The 24,241-nt window shown below is 43.1% G+C and overlaps 1 protein-coding gene across 1 annotated transcript in view; it reads right to left on the bottom strand.

The window, feature by feature from the left end:
* Positions 1 to 23,891, bottom strand: part of STAC (SH3 and cysteine rich domain) — a 63,208-nt gene extending 39,317 nt beyond the window's left edge. Inside the window, exons 1-2 of the mRNA XM_061464324.1 lie at positions 23,593 to 23,891; positions 356 to 632 (exon numbers count right to left, since the gene is read on the bottom strand). Coding sequence (XP_061320308.1) covers positions 356 to 632; positions 23,593 to 23,709 — 394 coding nt within the window. The 5' untranslated portion in view covers positions 23,710 to 23,891. The remainder of the gene's footprint in view (positions 1 to 355; positions 633 to 23,592) is intronic.
* Between the last annotated feature and the right edge of the window lie 350 nt (positions 23,892 to 24,241).

Genomic DNA, 24,241 nt, shown 5'->3' on the forward strand with positions numbered 1-24,241 from the left:
AGCGTTACTGCTGGGCAAAAGAATTAGGATAAGCATACACAGATTTGCAAGATGCATTTCTGCTGTTTCGAGTGTAACATACAACCATATTTGTGCTTAGTGCTCAGTATGACCTGAACGGGAGAGGAATCTGACTCCAGCTGAAACCTTCACCTGTAATTTGTGGTAACATTATATGCCTACAAGGCAAGAGATCTGTCAACAGATGTAGAGCTTGTATTAACCAGTGCAGATGTGACAGAAGTCTGGGTCCTTCCGGCATGAACACCCTCAAGCAGACATCCGGGCTCACATTAAGTCACGGAAAGGTCACCCTGCGATCCCTAGCGCGGATTTAACACCCATCACTCCTTACCGACAATCATGTGGTTGCAGACGTCACAGAAGGTGGGCTTCTTGAAGATGTGCTCCTGGAAGATGTGAGCCTTGTTGTTTTCTGGCAGCTGCGGGACTCTGCTCGGGGAGGACGCCTGGCTCTCGGAGCTGGGGAGCTGCCCGGTGCTCGTGCTCACCTCAGGCATCAAGTCCACTTGCAGCTTCACGTCGCTGTTAGTCCTCTGGAAGAAATTGTCCGCGCTTTTACTCCGCAAGCTTTTGGTCTTGAAGGAGAGCGATCGCTTCAGTTTCTGCAGCTGCAACAGAGAAGCCAGTCACAATCACAGCCCTTCCCTCTCCAACGGCAAGGCAAGGCTCCTGCGGTTGGGGTGGGCTGCAGGCAAGTGAACCTGGGAGCCATTGGCAGACCCTGAACAATAAAACTGACTTTAGAATTTAACCAGCAATTTCAGAGCAAAGAAAACACATCCCAAAGAGAAAATAAACTACCCTACACATGCCTTCTGATAGACAATAAAGCCCTGATGAATGCTTCTATTGGGCTTTTCTTTCAGGTATGAGAGCAAAGAGGTACTGCAGAGAGTTGTACGCGTTGAAGAACATATCCTTATAACACCTGAGGAGTCTTATTCATCCTTGCACGGTCCTTAAGCAGCCTGTAAAGCCAGTTCAGGAACCCCTGTTAAAAAAACCCTGGTACAAGAGGAATGAATCCAGTAAAGATGTTTGAAACGCTTGTATTTCTTGAATTTGGCCAAAATGGAGATTTCATACAGTTTTGACAGAAATTCTTGTTTTCTTTTAGTTCTTTTTAAATGAAAGAAGGCTAAGGAGCAGTAACAGTATCATTAACTAGCTAACCGATGGTTAATGTATTAATCAATGCCAGTTAACACACATTTACATATATTCTTGTGTGTATATATATCTGAACATATATATGTACATATCCATGTATTGTGCCTTGATTGTCAGACTATTGAGGACTGCAATAAGGCATTATTAACTTAACTTTGTTAACTCAGACTCTTCATCTATCAACTGTCTTGCACTGTACAGATCCTCTCATCCTTCCCCCCCAAAATCAAGTTTATGTAAGGCTGAGAAAGGTGCAAGGTGAGGCACAGAAGCTATCAGGATATCAGCTGCATGTGTTTGTGGGTCCGTCACCTCCAATGGCCCATAAATAGAGGCCAGGTAAAAGCAAAGCCAGCTCTGCATCCCCTTCATGTTTGCAGTCTCTGGAGCCTAATGCCAGTGTACCACCTTTCACTCAGCACTATTCCAACCACTGCACGATCCTTTCAATCACTGCTGCAATTCTCTGGGCAAGTGTGATGTAACAACCAAAATTTTCCATGCCACCAGGCTGTCTGTGGTATCCAGCAGGAATGGTTTATCTTAGAGACTGTTTATGTTAGGAGCAATGATGATTGGGAGTCATAATTCACACTAACAGAAAGGGAAGGAGTTCACATGCTTTCCTAAAGAAAGTGTGGCACTGGTCTGTAACACTGAGTTGCCCCAGGGTGCTTGTGAGTGCCGAACTCCCTAGGTTCTATTCCTGATCCATCCATTTTCCTATGGTGCAGCCAAAAGCACTGAAGGAATGCCACCTTCAGACACAAGCAGCTTGCTCTTGGAGAAAGGAGACACTCCAGCTCAATTCCCCATGGTTCACAATGAGCTCTTCCAAGTCCAATAAATAGGCAAAGGGCTGCCATTGCCTCCAGTTAACAGTGTTTGGGTTTGTGACATGGGAGCAAACTGCATTCTGCTCCCTGAGCTGTTTCTCCTTAGTGACTCTGGGAGTAGGCAGAGACCAGAGCCCATCCAACATGCACCACTCTCACCCACAACTCTCTCGGGGTTCAAGGGATCCAAAAGGAAATACCTATTTGCAAGAGACTCTCAGTCTCTGGGGGAGTGTGTGAATAAGAGCAATTAAGTTATGATATGCCAGCTACCAGGTAAGAGCAGCTTCTGAAGCTCTTTCAGCTGAAGCCAAAGTCGTGGATTAGCTGAGCCTAAATCTCACTGTATAACTGCACCAATAAAATGCGAGGTCTTCTCTCTTCTGCTTGGATGTTAGTCACAGGCTCCTGCAATCACTGAGGTTACTCAGTCCCGAGGTTACTCCATCTCTCCAGTGACAGCCAGGAACTCCACAATAATTCACCCCCTTCCCTCCTCACTGAAGTCAGGCCTCATTAGTGTAGCAAAACACAGAGAATTACACGGCCCCAAGGTGACTGAATTGGCATTCGTTATTGATTGCCCATCCATTTCCATAGAGCCATAGGAAGTTAATTACATTTCAAAACGGGGCTTCTTGCGCAGAAAGAAGACTAAGCTGTGCAATACAGGATTTGTTTTACCATGAAACAGCTGTCCTAGTCTGGACAATGCATGCAGTGTATCATAAGGAGCTCTGCATTTACTACCCTCACCCCAGTCTCCTTTGCACAGCCATTTGCCAGTCAAGGGATGTACCAGCAGCTTTCCCTCTCCCAGGCAGAGAAGCCAACAGTTTTCCAAAGGTTAGTCCAGCATTCAGGCTATGCATGTCCAAACACATGCATGCACACCATGCTGAGCATACAACTGTGCATACCCCATGCATCACCATCACCAATAGTCAGAGCAGGACACACACATACTGAAGAACAAGTTGATCGAGTTACATTCACATATTTGGTAGGCATCTCTGCACAAACCAATAGTGCTGAGATTCCCTGAGCACTGTTCTGTGTCAACGTGGTTAGGTAATTTCCAGACAAGGTAGGCATCCTTGTTGTTACCCAAATGCAGATATCATACTCATCTGCATTCGCATTCAGGCTAGAAGATGCCTACATATTTGGCTTGCACTGCATCCCTGAAACACCAATGGAATCTGCAGCTATTATACCCCAAACAGGCTACATGTGTACAGAAGTGACTATGCCAAACTGCAGAACATCAGCAATGTTTAGTATTTTAAATAGCTAATTACATTGCTCAGTACTGTTAAAAAGCACCTCTCAGATCAAAATGGTTTACATTTGCCTCAGTGAGAGCACACAGGGTATGACTGGCATCAGGTCTTAAAATGTGATCCAAACCTCATTTCTCATACGGGCTCATGAGAGAATTTGTGCAGATAGTGGAAACTGTCAAACCATGAGAGTTTAAGTTCTGATTCTGTTGCAGTCAATTAAGCATCACCTCACTTGTTTAAATATCACCAGCTCCCCATTTGGAAGTTTGCTATGACCTATCCCTGTTCTTTCATTGGAAGATTTCAAATGGAGTAACAGGCATGTAATCGATGCCCGATTTCGATCTGCTGTAAAGCAATTTAACGCACTTGTGATTCCACTGGTTCCTAATAGAGCTGCTACAGCATCATCTGAGACAGGAATCAGCTCTCTCAATAGTATGCAAAGTCTACGATTTATCATTCCTTTCTGCAGAGTGCATGAGTCCAAAGTTGAATCTTAGGAAGAAATGCTCCCAACCTTTGGATAAACCAGGGTTGTTCTGCACTCAATACTTCAGTGAAAAATCAGGTACTGGGACTTAAGACAAAACCCCTAAAGCAAGCACAAGAAGGCTGTAGGAACCATCTTTGAGATAAACCTCCTAAACTTCCCAGATTTCCTCCTCTGCAAGGAAGGCCACAAATTAGTTTCCATTGAAATAAACATTAGATCCTCATAAGCACAAGGGTTTTCCTGGACTTGTGATACCAGTCACACAGCCTCCGAGTGACTGCACGCACCCACCCCGCAGGCAAGGTAGAGATAAGTGCAATAGCTCTACCTCAGAGCTTGGCTGACCTTTTCTTCTCAGTATCTTCCCCAATCTCCATCTTCATCCGAGACATTGAAAATTCAAGCTTTAAGGGATAAGGAAGCCCTGACAAATCACAGCTTACCTGCACCTCCTCTGTTCCTAATTCCCCTATACTCAAACCCTTTAACTGCTAAAACCAGAGAATAGCAGGCAGAAAAAGGACAGCTATTGAAATCCCTTCCTAGTGTTAACTGCTTTTGACTTGAGTGGGAATTGCACCTGCCTTCACTGAGAATTTATTTGACATAAACCTTGGAAACACAATTCTTCTACAGTATTGATTCAAGAACTTCCCATGGAAGTTAGGAAGATATCAGTGATTTGAGCTCTTTTATATTCCTTAGCTCTGCAATTCCAAAAGGTAATTACCCACCCTGTAGAGTAATCTGTTCAAGCTCCTAACTGCTCACTGGTACTCTTTTCCCTTGCCTCTCCACTTTACCTACATTAGCAGTCAGCATGGCTCAGTAGAAGCAAATCTGGAGAGCGAAATGGGGGCTGTTGAGGACCCAGCATACAGATCCTACACCTTTCAGGGCACAGAGTACTCTGGACCAGCCCAGCAGTCCTGCTGTGCATTAGGTACAAACTGGGAGCACAAGCAAACCCCCAAGTGGTGCAGCCTGTGGTCTACACACCAAAACAAGGAGGGGTGAGCAGCAGCATCTGGGAGATGTGCTTTGAAACCACGCTCCCAAATCAAACTAAAATGCAAAGATAGGTGCCCCTAGGCCACCACCACTTCTCTAGCACAACTTCTTCATCACACCTCCTCACCATTCAAAAGAGTTCAAGGAAAGCCTCACTCTCTCCACATCGCGCACACAAATGCTTCGTTACCTTTCCTGAAGCTCCCTCTGTAAGGCTCTCAGGGTGAACGGTGGTCCCTGGGAGGACAAACTGCATCTCACATTATATTACGTTTGTTATGTTTGCTGGGGCCAAAAAGCTTTGGTGTTCAGAGCAACCCTCACAGAGCCTGCCCACTTCATCTTATTTCCCAATGTGCTTGGTCTTGCTCCCTTCTCAACCACTGCTACTCATCATTGCTAGCGGCAGAGGCTCCTGTGCAGCGTGGGGCCAACAGGGAGATTATCTTTGTACGCTTGCCCTCTTAACTCTCTTCCAGGAGAAATGAACAAATGAATCATAGAATCATAAACTAGATTGGAAAAGACCTTTAAGTGAACCAGGCTTATCAACCCCACTTTACTGACAGACCATATAACCAAGCCCTCATTCTCAGACACCAGCCGTCTGCTGCACTGCTATTGCACTAACAATAAAAAACAGAGATACTGCTTGCTCTTCTCTACCCCTTTCTTCACGCTAGCATTACCAATATAATTAGATGGATTACAGCTAATATAGGGTATTAAGAGAGCTGGAACGAGCCATCAAGCCAGTTTGATCCCTGCAGTCTTTATAAAATGCAGCTGTTTTGTTTAGCTATGCAGACTAAAAATGCTCTGCCAGCGTATTTCACTCTGCTGCGAGACAAACATCCACTTTCTGTAAGGAACTGCTGCTTCTTCCTTACAGCTTCTTGGGGCAAGTTTCCAAATTGACTTTTACAGCGTTATAAAAGAAGGACTTGAAACACAGAGGGCCTAGAGGATGTTGCGTAGATTCACTAGAGAGCACATCAGGTACATGGGATGTTACCCAAGGGGACTCACACCAAAAGCCTTTCAAATAAGGGAAAGAACAAGAGTCTTGATGAATGGCATCATGGCATCTCTTCTACTGACCACAGTCCATTTTCTGGGGCAAGAAGCATTCAATTTGTATTAGCAACCCTCAGAACATACTTCAGATGCTAACTAGATTTGTGGAAGGACTGGATGTTACCAGGGTGTAAGCTAGCCTGGCAGCATCGCTGGGTTTCAGCTAACTATGCTTAGGAGTAAACAAGGAACCAGCTCAAACAGAAGTGCTTATTTTTATGAGCATGAAGGCTGATGATTTTCTTCTTAGAACTGAGGGATACAAAAGTAAGGTATTTTGGGGCACAGACAAGGGTGGGTTTTATTCCTGGATTTGATTTGAAAATGCACTGTCTTGGTATTTTAATGAGCAAAAATAAGATTATGACATGCCCAAAGCCAGTACACCAGTTCATAAATCACATGTATGTTTGCCTGCTGATGAGAGAAGTACCCTGTCTTAAAGCATTAACAAGATAAAAGGATATTTCAAACACTTAACGGGTTGGTATTATTTTGTTGGCAATGCACCCATGATAAAATTTGTTAGCAAGGCTGATTCCTTTCCTACCTTCTTTCTAAATAATAAATAGTACAAATAATCTACTGGTACAAATTGAATTAGCTGAACTGACTTCAATTGTAGCTGATTTATACAGTCCCTGTCATGTATTTGTGCCTGCTCTAGCCAGCTTTCTTGGAAGCTGCATCGTTTTAATCCACTACAGACAAAGAAGGAGTGCTCATTACTGCAGAATCTGCTACGTATATCTTGTGCTTTCCCAAACAGATTGCATAGCTGGCATGGGAACAAGTATGTTTGTTATTGTTGTAAAAGTAAAGAAATCAAACTGTCAGCTTGAATACTGTGTTGGAATAGTCAGAGGGGAGACATTTTCCATCATACCTAACAATAACATTGTTCCTGATTTATTGCGTACTTCCAACTAATCTGGTTGGCTCTCGCTGCTCTGATCGTCATCCTCGCATTCTCCTCCCTGCCCTATACTGGTTTTGATACTCACTGATCCTCAAACCTATTTAGGATATAAACCTTTTCAGGCAGGGCTCTTGCTGTGATTTGGTTTCACACGTAGAGTCCTAACTGCAATGAAATGCTCTGATTGGCATGCCAGAGCCTAACAGCGAAACTCCTGAGAGAGCCTTCGGGTTTAAAAGCATGAAGTCTGAAGGGATGCTCAGTTGTCACTGCTCCTACAACTGTCACTGTGAATCACACGTCCTCAGCCCTTCCCTGATGTACTACATCGCTGGCAGCTGCACGCTTACATCTCTAATTGCCAGACCTCTAAATCATGAAGAGGTACAGCCTGCACATGTAGCCAAGCAGCGTGTTGGCTTAGCGGACCTGCTCATTCTGTACAACTCTCTGGTTTGGTTTAAAACAAGCTGAACAATTAATTTAGTTCTCAACAGCTGTTCCTGCAGTTGGTTTGAAACTACCCTACAGTTTTGGGTACTTTTTCTTCTTATACTGCAAGGCACCAGGATTAGCAAACGTGAGACAAATGTGTTGAACACAACAAGTGTTGAAAGTTTTAAGGCCTGAAAAAGATGAAGAAGTCTCACTTGTGCTCCGAATTCCTTTATACGGCTTCAATTCTGAACAGGAAAGGTATCAGGAGAAAGAAATGCAAGGTAGGGAGTGACAGATTTGAAGAAACACAACCAATTTATTAACTATAACAACTGGCATCTAATCTCAGGGTAATCCTTTTCCTCCAATAAGTTCAGAATAGCCTACTTAGTCTTAAAGCATAAAAAGAGTAAACTCTGTGTTAGATACTCTGCAACTGTGACTTATCCTGAGCTCGTATTACCTTCTCTGCCAACTATATAATCATATTGACTTCAAAAGACTCACAGTCATTTAAACACTTTAAAACAGCTTGTAAAAAGGAGGAAGCATATGCAAAATAAATACAGTGATACCTGTATGCATGTCAAATGCAGCAGATTTTAATGATAAGTAAAATCCCACCCCAACACGTGTAATAAACCTATATATTTAGCCAGGACTCTCAATTTCGACATGCAACAGCATTGTTGCCGTTGTGCCGTATTTTGGTGTATTGTGCTGCTTTCTTTCAAACAATTTATATTAAAAAGTGTAACACAGAAAGAAAAGATTTCATTTAACCTTTCTCTTTGTGACAGATCTAGTCTCTAGTGATATCTCTTCAAACTTTCTAACGGGTTAGATTCAAGTTCAGCTTGGTGAAAACACTTGCGATAACACTAACCAAGGATCAGGTTTAGTCTGCTTCGAACAGAGAGAAGAAACGGACTCTGTCTCAAAGTTTGCTGCATTTCAAGCTAACAACAAACAATATCTGTCAGTCAAGCTACACTGTAGCTTTCTGAAGTTTATCATCTGGTTCATGGAAATCAGATTAACTCGGGTCTGCCGAGTTCATTTTGTTGAGCTCAATGGTTATCAATTCTTCCCTCTCTGCGAATATGTGCATAAATCAAAGCACATTAGAAATCACACTAAGCAACACTTCAGACACTACTAAGCTTGTTGCTTGTTTTGTATCAGGGTTGCAAGATGTTTTGTCTCTTTGATCTCCTCTCCTGCTTAACCCAGCAAAAGAAGAGCTGCACCTCTCAGGAGCAGGGGGACAAACAACAAATCTGGTGTTTATATGCAGGATTATATCCTCCCTGCTGCTAAATAGCTGTTCCAACACGGGTGGCACCACCTGTGAGAGATCTTTTGTAATCCAGTTTATGAAAGGGGGCTGGTGGAATAACCAGCTGCAAACCTCTGGTTTCATGGTCTAGCAATTGAATTGCCTGAGTCTTTCCTCCTGAAACCAACGGGAAAGCTCATGAAGAAAGCAGGAAACAGTCAGGGAAAGTCAATTGTTTTTAACACACACACACAAAAATCCCTGTATTTTCCGTTTCAACACAGGTACGTGCTTGCAACGTCTTGTTTTGTACTTTAGGTTTCACCTCAGGCATCTGGTTGCTAAGCAGCCGGTCATCTCCATACTTTGTCCCCATTAGGATGGGGGACACAGGGTTATCTCTTGCTTCCTGACATAGAAGGAATTTGGACTGCTACCTCCCAAAGGTTTCTTTGGGAATCCTGCAATTTGCTGCCCTTTTTGAACATGTCTTTTCCACTTCAGCTTCTAAATGGAGCCACGATTTCCCTGCAGTAACTCTGGATTTACCAATCTTTGCTGTTGTGTAAGTAATACAATGAAATTTGGAGATTAAAAGGCTGGATTTCAGGGTAATGTGAAGCCAGGCAGCCCTGCTGAGGTGAAGGAAGCTATGCTGGGATCTACCCGCTGAGAGTCCTCAATAATAATAATAGAGCTTGCATTTTGCTGCTTTTCCCTGTCATGAATATTCTGCAGTGGATGTGATTGCAAATGTAAGATTAATCATCCTTGATTGTATCTTGTCTCTGTCCATCCATGAAGCGTACATCATTATTTGCCACTAGTGATCTTATGAGAAATTAAAGCTCAACACAACCCTCTTGGACCATTAGCATCCTGCTAAAAAGTGCTGCTCTACCTCTAGCAATAGTTTCCACTGATTTACTTTACCCGTTTGTTTTTCCTCTTATATTTATCTTTCTTTTTTTCTTAACAGAGGTGTTTTACACTACTTTAAATGGCAGCATGACTCTTGACGCAAGCACGGAAATACATCTGGCAGGGAGGCCGATATTAACACAGGGCAAATTAACATCAGCACCAGATCCCGCGTACTGGATAACCACATTTGTACCATCTTAAAACCAAGACTGAGATCTACTGGGAGGTGTTATAGTTAATATCCTGCCAGTGTTTCCACTCCTACTTCTGGGGTTCAAACTTGCGCTGTTTAAATTGCTTCGCAATGAAAACATGCGAGTGCTCAGCTCTACAACAAAGTTATTGTCACTAGGCCAAATGCTAAGGTCTCTCCTCACTGTTAACTCCCGCTGACTGCAGCGAGCATGTTTACTGAATAAAGGCTTGGGGCTTGGCTGGGTGGTTGGGTTTTTTGTTTTGAAATGAAACTTTCTGGGTTCAATACTGTTTTACACTATGCATTAAAGCCAAAGGCTTTCTGCTCGCATGCAGCACAAAAAGACACCTGGCCACCTTCAGCATCCTGTCATCTGGCTGACTTCATTCAACCCTTCTCTGTCAACCTCCACTCCTCCATAACCAAATGTAGATAGATCAAGGGGGATACCCTATGCTTCTGGCTTCTTTGGTCTTTCCTAGACACTTGTTTCAAGTTCATACTTTGTGTGAATTAATTCTGCCCAAATGTCTCACTTAGCTGCTCTGCTTTAACCCAGAGATGATGTTATTTCAGTTCCCAATCAACGAAAGGGCCAGAAACACACTGCCAGAATTTGGGTGCTATATGGTCTATTGGCTTAAAACAAACCCCTAAACTTTGATATTTTGGCTTATTTGATCCTGCAGGTTTCTGCCCTCCCTACCTGTTCAGAGAGATACAGATTCAAGTTGCACAGTGTGCTTCCATCTTTCCATTTCAAGCCCATCTCAGTGGGAGATGGCGTAGGAACGTCTGCCTTACAGAATATTAGCAGCGTTTGTTGGTGCATTTCCAATTTTCCTTTTTCACAGTTTCCTTCCCCTTCTTGTGCATATCTTTGCAATCTGGCAGCAAATTTGCTGCCTTCCATCTTCTTTTTATCCCTCATGAAGACTGACACTGTCCCATCCTGTGAACACTGCTTCTTGCCAGCCACTCTGCAGGTCAGAGTGCAGCCACCCTGGCACTGCCTGTTCTGACAGCACAAATCCAGCAGGATCCATATGGTCCTGGTGCTGCTAACCCAGCACCATTCTGCTCTGAAGCACTGGATCTGGGGGAAGAGCTGAAAGCAGAGGTAGAGCAAAGCAACTAATTCCTCTTGGCTTTTCTATGCTTCACCTAGGAACCCACCAGTTTCCTTCATCTCACATTTCCAGTTCTAATGTCCTACAGCAGCTATCAGATACATTACAAATGCTGTGCCAATTCTGATTTTTCCTATCTTGGTAACATCTTGCTGTTCATTCTGCATCTAGTCATCTTCCTGTCCACTGTGGCAGAGATCCCTAGTCAGATCGAGCCCGGATCTGGCACATTTTCCATGAAAGCTCTACTCAAAGTCTAACTTAACGGCACACATTCATCCCTTTCGACACATCTGCTCCAGCCATTTGCTAATTCCCAAAAAGCACTTCCAGATAATTTTGGGGAAAATTACGCCTGTAGTACCAGTTTCCAAGGAACCTGATACTAGTACAGAAAGTTTCTATCGCAGTCTGTCTTTTGTCTGCTTGTTATTACACATTAGTCATGCCCAGCAGAAACTGGCTTCAGCGTCCTACATAAAGAACAGGCCAGCTCTCCACATGAAGAATCTGCTTAACTTGGTGATGGTATTGTCGTATATATGACATACGGTTACGTGGCACTTTCTGGAGATGTTTAAAAGCCTAAACACTGCTTCAAGAGGTTGACAATGTAAGTACATGTATTTGGAGATGATAATTGGCAAGAATCGTTCTGTATGGGATCTATCACACATGTTTGACTCCTTTGGCCTCAGGCTATTCCCTTTCTTTCACATTGTTTTCCACGAGCTGCAAGCTGCTGAGTGTATTTCACCAGCTATTGTTTCAAGATCAACCCTGCAAAACAAAACCATTTTATTTTTATCCTCAGCAGCTGCACAGCTTTCCTCTTCAAATTACCTCTCTCAAAGCCTCACGATGAAAATGACTGTCTGAACGGCAGAAATGCGTTTTCATACTGCGAGAGCTGACTTCATGCAAAAGGATGGTTACATACAGAATACCACAAACAGAAAGGTAGGGAATTTAAGGCTATAGCTCTTTCTGAAGAGCTACAATTTCTTCTGAGTGTTAAAAGAGATTTTAAGACCCTCAGAATCCTCTAAAGTTCAACTGTTGCTAATGAAAGCCTCCACACAAACAGCTAAATAATAAACAAGGAGAAAAGCTTCTGTCACAAGCTTGTGCTCATCTAATAAATGAAGTATATCCAAACTTCACATTTTTGGTATTGAACGAGAAAAGAGCTGTTGGTAGTGACATAACAGATTTAGTAGGGGTTACTTATTTGATAGGAGAGCTAGGGATCTTGAAGCAGTAAAAGGATCTGTGAAGCCCTTCCGACAAAGATAATATCAGCGACTCCGACGGGAACAACATATTGCATGGGGCTGCAAGAGGGATTCAGGCAGACAGGAGAGCAGGGGACTAGAAGAAGGAAACAGAGGAAAGCAAAGCCAAGTTAGGACAGAGAGGGTTTAAAAGAATATAAATATGAATTCTGTGTAAGAAGAGCAATTTCCATGAAGTGCCTCGCTTTGTTTAGTCCCTTCTGTCCGAGCAGGTATAATTCCTGGTATCAGCAGAGTAGCACTGACTTATAGAGAACATGACGTATTACACCAGGAATCAGAGCTACTGATCTCTGCTGAACTGAAGAGCCAGTGCAGTACTTGCTTTATTTTATATGCAGTAGTGGCTGCAAGTATGACTGTACTAAAGGTACAATAACTCATGGAAAGGAATTTTTTGTCCAGAACTCAGCAGCTGGTAGTAAACACCAAATGACATTACTGCTGCTTCAGGAATACTGTATTTACTGCACTGCGTTCAACAATAAAATAGGTGTGCCGATGAAAATAGGCTAGCCGCCTCATCTTGTTAGAAAAGAGATGGCTTTTCATCAGGCGGGCTGACTACACTTCTCATGGCCAGCATGCGGTCATAGTCGAGTTCTCCTTAGAGTCAAATCATGTTATTAAGGTTTTTATTTTAAGACTTGGCTGTCATATTTTGAACATTTGTGAAACGCTTTTGATTTATGTGCATTCTAGCAGGATTCAAGTAGGTCTATTAGAGCTGTTGGCAGTCGTTTGAGCTTGGATAATCTCTAAGGAATCATACGTCCACAGCATTTTTGCTGGATATCAGGCAGGAACTGCTAAAAAAGCCAGTGTTGTCAGAGCACAGAACTGCAGCACAGGGAAGTCTGTGGGAGCCTAAGCTGCTTGGGGAAGCAGGAGCTTGAAAACCCTCCACTGGCAGTGCAGTTGGAAAGGAATCTCTTGATTTGCATTGGTCTTCAACTACCTATCCAGAAAGCAGACTAAGAAGAAGGTTTCATTTCTTCTGTGTAAGGAATGTTTTCTATTACCTCTTTGCCTAGGTTTTAAATTTATGTATAGTTTCCTGAATATACACATAAAGAAAACATAAGGTTACATCATGTAAGAGGTGAATGGGCATCCATCTTTGCATTGGCTCACTGTATCAGAGATTGTCCTGGATTAAAGCACTGGGGTGAGAACAGGAACAGAGGGAGAAACACTGAAAGGCAGAGAGTGAGAGGATGAGCTAGCAAAAAAGTTAACTGCTCAACTGGATCTTTAACAGCCAGGAGGATTAAGTCCATTTGTCATTGCAACTAACTACAGGAGATCTAACTGCTGTGAACCTGCCAAAGACTCCTGTGTGCCCATACTTCATGGAACTGGAACATGATTCATCTTGTGGCTACGGTTTAATAGCAGCACTTCACATTTTGAAGCCTGGGTAGGCTCACATTTGTCATTCTTTTTGTCATAGGTGCATAACTTTCCATTATAGGGCTGGCTGGAAAACAGCAGTTCCACTTAGCACAGGTTTTCAGAGTTTGAATGATTTTGTTCCACACTGACATAAGAAACAACTGCAGCCTTTCAAAAGGTCTTTGAGCAAGCTGTGGGCAGAAGAGGGGAAAGTCAAACAGGCTAACCTGCCAGGGGAACTGAGAACTGGCCAATTCAAGGTTCGAGACCTTGCTCTGACAGATACACAGTGGTGTTCACCATAGTTAAATTCAAGCTTTAAACTCAGCTGTAGCTGCCTACTATGGTGCATGGAAAAAGATCTCCCCTCAGAGAGGCTAATTTAGAGCACACAAGGCAGGCTTTTCCTCTAAATCACCTTTGATAAAACAATTTCAGTCTGGGTTCCATTTATAACGTAAGGAGACTGAACTACCAACTCAACTGCCTCAAGTTGGTCTCTAATTACAGGTGAGGCTGTACCGTGAGTTTTTCTCCTCTTTTGACTGGAAATTTCACCTGACAAAAGTGTTTATCCCGTCGAGAAAACGGAAGATTCCCTCAAAACCAGGAGTTTTGATGTTAAAAATACCCACCTTGACAAGTACACGTTTCCCTGGAACATCCATTAACAGAAATGTTTGGCAAATCAGCATAAGTCACATTATGTTCATTTGAAAATGATTCCTTAAGTAGATAATCTGAATTAAAAGAGGATGTGTGAAGGTGAGAAATGAGCTACATGCACTTATAAATAATATAAATAAGTACACTAAGAGGTACAATAAAAATTGGATGTGTCAGGTCCTCGAGCTGATTGGTACTGGCTGAAAATTTAACAATGGGTGCCTTTATAAATGCGTATGGACCTGAGCATCTTAACAACTTAACTGCACAGAAGTGAGTGGTGCACTGCTGAGTTGTCCATGTTGAATTTTACCCAGTCTACTTTGGTTACTTGTGAGGACAGAGATGCCCAGTCCAAGGCCATTCCTCACTGTGTGTACGCACAAAGACAAGGGAGGTTGTGCCAAGGTTTTCAGCCTCTTGGTTCAATCCTAAGGCATTTTGGTTTTCAGAATGGGTACCACAGCATTCAAACTGGCAGGGGAAACAAAACCAATACTGAATAATACACCTATATATGTGATGTTTGTATGCATCACACCAGTAATCTGACTCTTGGCCAAGAAAAGCTGATGCGTCCCTTCACTATGCAAGAGTACTTCTTGTAAAAACCAAATGAAGTTAAATATTGGGGTAATGGAGATGCAAGTTGATCTCTAAGACCATATACAACAGTACTTGTTATAACAACCTGTCATGCTGACTTTGCTCTCTTACCTGAGCTGGGCCTCCACAGCATACATTTCTTTGTCTGACTCTGATGAATAAGCTGGGATAAAACCCAGTATCCTAAACACTGATTTCAGTAGCTTTGTGAATCCCAGTTTCTTCTATTTTGCTCCTTTCTGAATTAAACCTAATCATCAGTTACTACAGGTCAACTGCATTTTTCTCTTCAGAACACGATTGCTAAAATGATCTTTATTAATAAAGCACTGCATGTGTGGCATTTTAATCAAGCTTTCAAATGGCACTCAGAAACAAAGCATACGATGCCTACAGAAAGCAAAAACATGCACGTTGTCCCTGTTACCCGCCTAAAGGACTGTCTGCAATCCCGTATTGAACTTGCAGCCTCCTGTGCCTGGGAAACACCTCTCTTTCACAATTATTCATGCTATGGTATTTTTAAGTCATTTTTAAGTAACACTTCCATCTTCATGCAAGACTACAGACATAAGGCTTATTTCTTCTAAATAAATAAGATATGCAAGCCCTTTGTCATATTTAACTGTTGAAACCAAAGACACAAGAAGTCTGCTTTGCAGGCATCCCTTGTAAATACGTTTCACATAGGAGTTGAAATCCCTGACAAGGAGCATATATTCTGTCAGTTGGCCTAGTGAATCAAGGGAGTTCCCTGAAGCAGAGGCATATGCCAAAGGGAAAAAAAAAAGATCAAGTTATTTCAGTCATTCACACTTAGGTTTCTCATTTTCACAGCTGGTCCTCTTTGCTAATGAACATGCAAAGTTTGCTTATGCTTCAGCTAGAATACAGACATCCCCTTGCCTGGCAAAGCCAGCGCTCGTTTAACATTGAATGATCCTTTTCCTTTGCAACTGGAAGTTGTGGGGGTCTGAAAACTGTGTTAAGAATGCTCAGCTTGCGCTCACATCTGAAAGATCAGTCTTCTGCCTGACAAACATGAGGATAAATCTATCAAATACACAATCTTCTACCTATCAAGAGTATGCAGCAACGGCTCGGGTAGGCAATAGGAGGACTGCTCATCATACAAGAAATTAGAGGTTTCTGTCAGGTGATTATGATTTACTTCCATCTAAATTAAATAAAGTGTAAGGGGAAAATGAGCCTCTAAGACATGGTTTTGGATTTCAAGAGGATTGCCGTCAATGTGCTATGCTCCCTAGAAGAAATACCAAGCTTCAACACTCCCAGATACCTACGGATATATTGGAGATCACATCACAGTTTGGAGTGTGGCACAGAAGGACCCAAACTAGTCTCTCTCTGAAGGTGTGATGATGAAGCAGTGGTCTGGAAAGCAGCACAGCTATGAAAGCAGGTAACTGTATCTGCTAACACATGCTGGCTTTCAGCAAGTACTGAATGCTGATGAACTCAGATGACCACAGGCTGTGGAACAACCTTGGCCTCTGCTAGCCTTCAGGTATCAGGTTAGAGACATGTTTAACTGATAAGCACTGATCAGAAACGGTCAGATGCTTGGCTGTGCTTGCATGTGTAAGAGGCTTAGAATTTCTTCAAAGCAAATCTGTTAATACTGCCTGGAATATGAAATGGAAAGAAATAAAAAGGTCCTGTGAATGTTCTCCAGGCAGACTGCATGAAAACGGTCACCTCAAAAGGGAAATCTGGAATAAGGGAAGAGTCCCCAGAGAATGGTGGGGAGGGGAACAAGAAAAAGTGGGAAAAAACCTAGTGTGCAAATGAAACCTGAGCTGTCAAGCAGAGCTCTTGAGGTTTAAGTATGTTAATTGTCAAGAGAAGCCGAGTCCTTGCAAAAGGTATTTAAGGAAATGTCAATGGATTGATTTGGGCTAGGGAAAGATAAAGAAGAAACAGGCTGTGGTACAGTAAGGATGGGATAAAAGGCTGCCTCAAAACTTCAGCAAATACTTCATCTTACTTCTTTCTTCCCGGAACAATAGGGTACAATAATAGGCAAGAGGTTGCAGAAATGGATGGTATGACATTAAAAAAGCAGTTCAATGTATCGGCCGAGGTGAAAGGGAGAAAAGAAAACGGTTAATCTCCATTACAAAATTCTCCTTTGGAAGACTATGAACAAGTTTCCTTAACAAGACTTATGAAGGCAGAAATGATAGGAAGTGAAAAAAAAAAAAAGAACTCTTGTTTCAAAAGAAGCAGGAAAAGCAACGCCAGCAAATACAGATTTGTAGCCCTGACCTCAATATTGCTTGACAAAAAGGAAAAGGTGGATCCTCCCAGACTGCTTGTCTTGGGTGAGATGAACAATTTTCTAGACAAAAAGTTTTAGGTCAAAGGTAGATTCTGCCTATTGGGATTTCATTAAACTTATTGAGTATGCTACCAAAATCTATTACCCAGGACTGAAGAGAAGAGAACAGAGCAGAATGCAGTCGATCACAGAGATACACTTCTTTGGCTCTTGAAACACGCTTGGAATAGAACTGAATTCCCTTTAGATAAAAAAGAACCAGAGTATTTTGAGAGATTTGGATTAAACATTAGGCAGAAGCTCTTCCCTGTGAGGGTGCTGAGGCGCTGCACAGGGTGCCCAGAGAAGCTGTGGCTGCCCCATCCCTGGCAGTGTTCAAGGCCAGGTTGGACACAGGGGCTTGGAGCAAGCTGCTCTAGTGGAAGGGGTCCCTGCCCATGGGACAGATAGATGAACTTTGGGGTCCCATTCTACGAGTCTGTGAAGTAGTGAAGAATGTTTAAGTTCAATGAGAGATGGCTCTTGTGGAAAGAAGTGCTAGGTTGAAGGAAGGTAGAGTTCTTCAAAGAGCAACACTGGCATAGTGTAAGGATCAATCTTGTTCTCTGTATTTTTATTACTGAATTTGATGCAAATATTAGGCAATTCATAGGACATTTATATTTGACATGATGTTGGAACCACTGTCAAAACTGGGGAAGCCTAGGGATTGAAGGAATGTGATGAAATTCTGCTTTGGAAATGCAAGCTTGTACACCTGAGACCTGCTCCAAACCATGCTAGATGAGGACAAATGTATCCTGGATCCACCAGGAACTACAGAGAGACAGAATGGAGACTTCTGGTTGACCAAGGGGAGATGAAGAGACACTAACATCAGGAGCACAGCTCCTGGGAAAGTTAGGGAGGCATTAGTGATGCTGTTCAAGATCTCATGTCGAACACCCTGCACAGACTCAGCCACCCATTCTCAAAGGTTATTCAAAAGTGAAACTGGGGCACGGATCTGTTACAAGAACGAGATAAGAACGGACAGTTTATCTTCTGTGAGCCTAACTTGTTTAATAGAGAAAATAAAAGGCTGGGAAAAGATGTGAAAGTCTATTCTTACATGATGGAAACCTAGACCATGAATACAAAAAGAGGTGTTTAAACTAAGGCTAAGTTATTAAAATTACAATGGCACACAAGCTGGCCAGAAATAAACTTGGACAGGGAATTAGGAAGGGGAGAGGGGCAGAGGGCATCCCTTAAATATCAGAGCATCCAGATGCTGGGAAAGCCTTTTAAAAGTAGTGGTTAAAAATGATTTGAACAGGATTACTTTCAGAACGGGAATACAGCAAAGAAGACTGAGGCGATGGGATTGAGTTCTTTTCCAGCTTTGAAAACAACTTTTGTTACAGTGAAAATTTGCACTTTTTAATAAATCAGACAAGCCATCATCAGCTGTTGGAAGGCAATAGGCATCTTGCCCATTCTGGCAACACTGGAAGTGTGGACAGAAGAGAATGAGCTGATCCCATTTCTATTTTGCCTTAAACGTCTCAGACTGATCAGAACTATGTATCAGGCATCATATATCAAAGCAAAACCAATACAAGAGTGTTTTAATTAGAAGAAGAATAAGAAAGACAAGTGAAAAAATGTAAATACAAGAACAAGTCTGCTCAAGAAATTATTGATAGAGTATTATTTCCTGTTCTTAATGAAATCTTCCTGTACATAATTTGTTCTAACACATACATAATTTGTTCTAACATGTACATAATTTGTTCTAACACTTCATCAGAAGACATTAATACATTTAAGCTCACTTCTTTCCCTTAGTCTTACCTACAGAGCACGTACTCACCATTTTAAGCAGAGGCATAGAGGTGAGATTAAGAAGAACGGGTTTTTCCTTCCCCTTTTACAGGATTTTTTGGAAGCTGTCTGGTATTCCTTTGAAGACCACAGCAGTAGTTTATGTACTGGATGTTTATCACTGGTATGGAGGGTGAAACACTAACTGTACACCAAACTCCCTACCCTCTTAAAATATTAATCCATGAGTAACCATCTATGCAGCCTCATAAAGTATTAACTCTTTAACTGGGGAAGATCTCTGCTGAACAGCATAGCACAAATCCTACATGATTAAAGCCCACGCAATCCTATTAAAATCCAAAGAGTTCCAAGCTGTTTACGTTAGTTCAGTATCTAATATTAACACCTGGGTTTGAAACCTCAGGTAAGCTCCATTGCTTTGTTAGATCAGCAAGTCAGGGGAAAGTAAGCTCAATTTTCTTGACCTATATGGGGATGTACATAAATGAAGTCTAATCTTGGACTTCAATGCTTAATCTTTTTTGTGGCTTGCTGTTCTTCAGCAACTTCCATTCGATGTGCTACACATCACGCACTACACATGTATACATGATGCATAGTACATAAAGCGGACATACACATGCACACATTATGTACTAGGTTAGCTAGTGTTTGCATAATGGTGCTCCATCTCCTGAACTGCCATACCTGAACTTGAAGACGAGGGGTCTGCATTTCCCTGAACACTGGCCACTGGATAGCCCCTGTATGGGAAGTGCAGACTGAGACAGACTCATTTATTTTGTGAAGCACATAGTCCAGATCAACAGCTTGAAGATCAGCAGTGCTGATCGACCCTGTGGGTACTAGCTCAAACACCCCAAATGCTCAGCCCCCCCCGAACTTTAAACTGGTAAGGGAATTTTCTAAGATATACTTTCTTGTCTATGAATGCCCTCAGCCATTACTCACAATGCAGCTGTAATGGCTTGACTCACACCTAAAGAAATCAGCAGATGGGCTCTTTCCTTTCCATATGAAAAGGTCAGTTAGATATAAGAAGAATAAACCTAGCAGAATTATGTGCCAAACTACATTAAAACATAAAGAAACACTGCCAGGTGTAGGAATCTTTTCTTTAGAAAGATATTCCTTCAAATCCCAGTTTTCTTTACTGAATTCCAAGGAATCTTTACGTAAGATACATCAGAAACATGATCTCTGACCGTTGCCACTAGAATGCTGCTTATGTTGCTAAGTTAGCAGCTGTACAAGCGTGCAGTGTGTCTGTAATTGCTGGCACCAAGAAGAAACTTCCCATCAGGATTCCTCCTTGACTTGTAAACCTACAAAAGCCTTTGGCAAACTGGCAATTTGCCTTCTTGGAAGCCAAAGAGGTGGGAGCCACAACTACAAATATATGAATGTAGTAAACGTAGCAATTACATGTGTTTGCATGGTACCCTCATGAAGGTATTCTCCTAGTAACCTTTAAGTATCCACTCAAGTCATACTTAAGTGTGAAGGAAATGTTTTCAAGAGCCAATAATTTAATAAATTAGCAACATTCTTAACCATTCAAGCTTTGGGGTTTTTAGCACAGTAGCAGTACACAGGCTGGATCAGCTACAGCGTGTTTGCTACCCTTTGGACACCTATTTGAAGTTGTATTAATGACAGAGTACGCTGGAGTTGCTGCGTGTAAAGTACCTGAGGACACGTAACCCAAAAGACACAGTCATGCTCTTTACAAATACATGTACTATGCAGTAAGGCAAACAGGCTTAAAACATGCAAATGGGTTTGCTGTTAGGGCCCAGGGCTTGAAAGCTCATTTGAACTTCCTCGTTCTGAGTGGTTATACTGAAGGTGCTAAGATGCTCATGATGAGGAGGACAGTGTAGCCTTTCAACATCTGGGCGCGCTCACCTGATAATATGCTCCTAATCCATAGGAAAAGGTGGTGGTAACATAGACTTTTGGGACAACAGTGGGAGGCTTTAGTGCTTATTACAGAGAGAGCTGCCTTCCCGTGACAGGGGTGTGTGAGTAACACATGAGAGTCATTCCAAATTTCAACTACTGGGTAGCAGCCTGAAGTTCTGCCTCTCAGACTCACACTAGTCAGGAACTGCAATATCTCCTCCACGTCAGAGCACCGTCTGCAGTGTGGTACTAGAAGGGACCCTGTGCCACACTGCCTATGATTATACAGGACTGGAAGCAAGCTTGCTACGCTAGTTCTACGTTAGGTTATCAAAACTGCCTTTCTGCCGAATGCTTTCAAATGCATTTTGAAGGCTGCTATTATCCATGTCGTTTCCACTCCCGTATATGCAGTCGTAATAGTGTTTTGCCACAGAAACAAGTCCCTGTGGGGTAATTAGATACTGCACAAACTGTTCTGCAGTAGCTGCAGCAGATGTGAACTTGTTAACCTGTGCAACAGAGTACCTGAAGAAATCTTAGCCCTCTGGGAATGCCAGGATAGCTCCCTCAGCAGGGGACACACAGGATAAAAGCTTGCACACAGGCCCTTGGCAAGCACTGGTTTATGCTTTTGTCAGTCTTTAGGTTCTGAAATACATCAATTCTCTTAGCAAAAAAACCAAGCACAACCATCATCTTTATGAAATCACTGAGAATCTTTCCATCCTGCTGTTTGCTAGGACCAAAAAGAGAAAGCTTATCTCATTACCCCAGTGCTCAGAAGGTTCCTCTGACTCCATCTATTGAAATAACCATACAATGTGCTTTCTGATGGGTTTTGCAGCTCTACAATGTAAAAACACAGATTACATGTTTACTAAAAATATCTGTGAGTAACAGCATCCACTGCACAGTCACGGCTCTTGCCTATTCCAGTGTATTGCTTCAAACTGATGATGGTAACGTTCGATTATAAACCAGTTTGCAGCTTATTTGCTCTCTGTCCAGATGTGCCTAATTCCTGTTGCCATCCTTGCAAAAGCATGGGTAGATGCACAAGGAGGAGCAGCGAGGATCTGCAAGGAGGAGCCCTGCGTGCAGCACTTCACTTTCCCTCAGTTTTGGATTCGTGCTGCTTAGTTTCTTTTGGGAACAGCTCTCTGTGACCCAGTGAGAAAGTCCCTCAAAGCACCATGGGAATTAAGTCCCTGGCCATGTGAGTGGCACCTTGAGCTCCATAACCACTTGCCCAGCACTGAGTGAGGACCATAGCTAGGAGAACAGGGAGCATCAGGCCCTGTGCACAGCCCAATGCGCATGAGGAGCTGCTCCTGGCAAGTGCAGCGCAGTCTCCAGCTCCTTTTGGGACCTCACGGAGCTTCCCACTGGCCAAATAACAACTCAGCAATTGCAGAGAAGCGGCCTCAGGGGAGACATAGGTACCAACCAACTGGATCCTTTTAGAGCCTGGGGTTGAGCTGATGACCCATTTACTTTTCATTTCCCATTAACCAGGAAGACTACAGCAGCATCCCAGTACTGCTGCATGCGTATAGTTAACAGTGTATATTATTGCTATGCAGAGAGCTCTTTTCTTTTAAAGAGGCTGTTTTACAGAGGGAATACCTCAGCTCTCCTTGGAGTATAGCATCTAATAGAAAAGAAATCATAAATCCCAAAGCCCACGTCAGAACTACCCACACAGACAGATAATTGCAACTCACTCACAGCTATAGCTATAACTGCGGAATAAGGGAGCCGTCTTCCTACGTTAGAACCATGCTGCCACTGCCTTTAAACTCGAGCTGGAACGAACCTTCCTTGTCAAGTGGCTGTTTTGTTCATACACTGCCTCCTAAGGTTCTACCCAGCTCCTAGTGGCAAGGACCTCCCTGCTTTTACGTGTTTACACAGCTCAGAGCATCGCTATGAAGTTCACAGGGAGATCAGTCAGGTGTTATCATAATACCCATCATAAGTAAGCAGAGGATCAGTAAAAGCACATTATCCAGGTATGTTGAAAAGAACACTCATAGAATCAACTAGGTTGGGAAAGACCTTTAAGGCCATCATTATGCATTTTCTCCCTTTACATCTCTATCTTCTAAGTGACATACTGGCAGGCAGAAAACTTTTCATATGCAGGTCATTTAAAGACTCAGAGGCCGTGCCATTTGAGCTGGAAGCTGGTTTCCAATAAAGTAAATTGAACCACACTTAAAAGTCAATAAGCAGAGGGAAAAGGCTGCAGGAAAAGAAGAAGTTCTCCTCTTTTCACATAAGGATTATTGTGCCCAAACTGTCACGTCCTGCTTCAATGCTGAGTGGTTAAACAATGAAAGTTCACTGGTGAGTCTGCCAGAGAGGGTAAGGCAGGTGATAACCCCCAAGTCCCCAGGCAAGGTTCTCTTCTCTGAACCTGAGTAATAAATCAAGCTCTCCAATTATGAACAAACCCCTGTAAGCGATCTGATGCTTGGGGTGGGAATAGCTAAAAACATCCATTGACAGCGATCCCCTCCCTGAGCCCCACCGCTCCTTAAAGACCTTACGGCATACAGAGGAATAAACACAAGCAAGCATCTCAAAGGCAGGTATTTTCCCAGTTCAGCCTCCTGAGCTGCCCAGGTGACAGGGAGAATTCAGAAGGAGGAGTGCCAGAGCAGGCACCGCAATCAGAGGTGGCTCGTAGCACTCCAGCGCTGCTCCTGGCACAGGGCTCCACATCAAAACCAGAGCAAAGCTCTCTTCAAACCAAAGAAAGAGTAAAAACAAAAAGGGAAAAGACCTCATTGTGCGAGTACCTTGGATTCCTGGCTGGTGGTTGATGCTGGAGAGGGGGGCTGCTCTGTGCTCTCCACTTCATTCTCTTTCTCCACACTATCCACGCCGACTTCGGTCATGCCGCTCGGAGGAATCATTTCACCTCTAAATCACTGCTGCTGTCGGGAAGAAAGCCACAGACCTTGCTGGCTTCTTTTCTTGAATGTCCTCTCGCTTCTCTGCTCCTCTAGAGCAAATGAACTCCGGCTGCCAGGCTTCACTACATTTGGGAGACTGGAATTCTCCGGATTTTCTTTCTTTTCCCCCTTTTCCTCCTCCTCCTCCCCCTCTTTCTCCTCTCCCTCCTTCCTCCTTCCCCTCCCCTATGCGATTCCGCTGCGAAGGGAATAAGTTATCAACGGCTCCGTAGGTCAGCTCTGTGCCTGCTCCTGTGTTTCCCCTCCCCTCTGTGTGGAGCAGAGTCGTGACCGCCAGCCCTGTGATCGGAGGGGAGTGAGCTGAAGCAGAAAGCCCAAGCCACACGCACACACACGCGGGGCACTGGAGGGAGGAGTTGCATTTCCAGCGCTGGGAATAGCTTTAGAGGAGCATGGGCTGTCATAGTAGTGAAAGAAAGTAAGGCTTGCATGCACACACACACACATGCAGGCAGAGCGACAGGCGGTGTGT

This window comes from Pezoporus flaviventris, unplaced genomic scaffold (assembly GCF_033815535.1).
Source record: "Pezoporus flaviventris isolate CSIRO_AGI_PZ_B2104156 unplaced genomic scaffold, CSIRO_AGI_Pfla_v1 ptg000037l, whole genome shotgun sequence".
Classification (NCBI taxonomy): domain Eukaryota; kingdom Metazoa; phylum Chordata; class Aves; order Psittaciformes; family Psittacidae; genus Pezoporus; species Pezoporus flaviventris.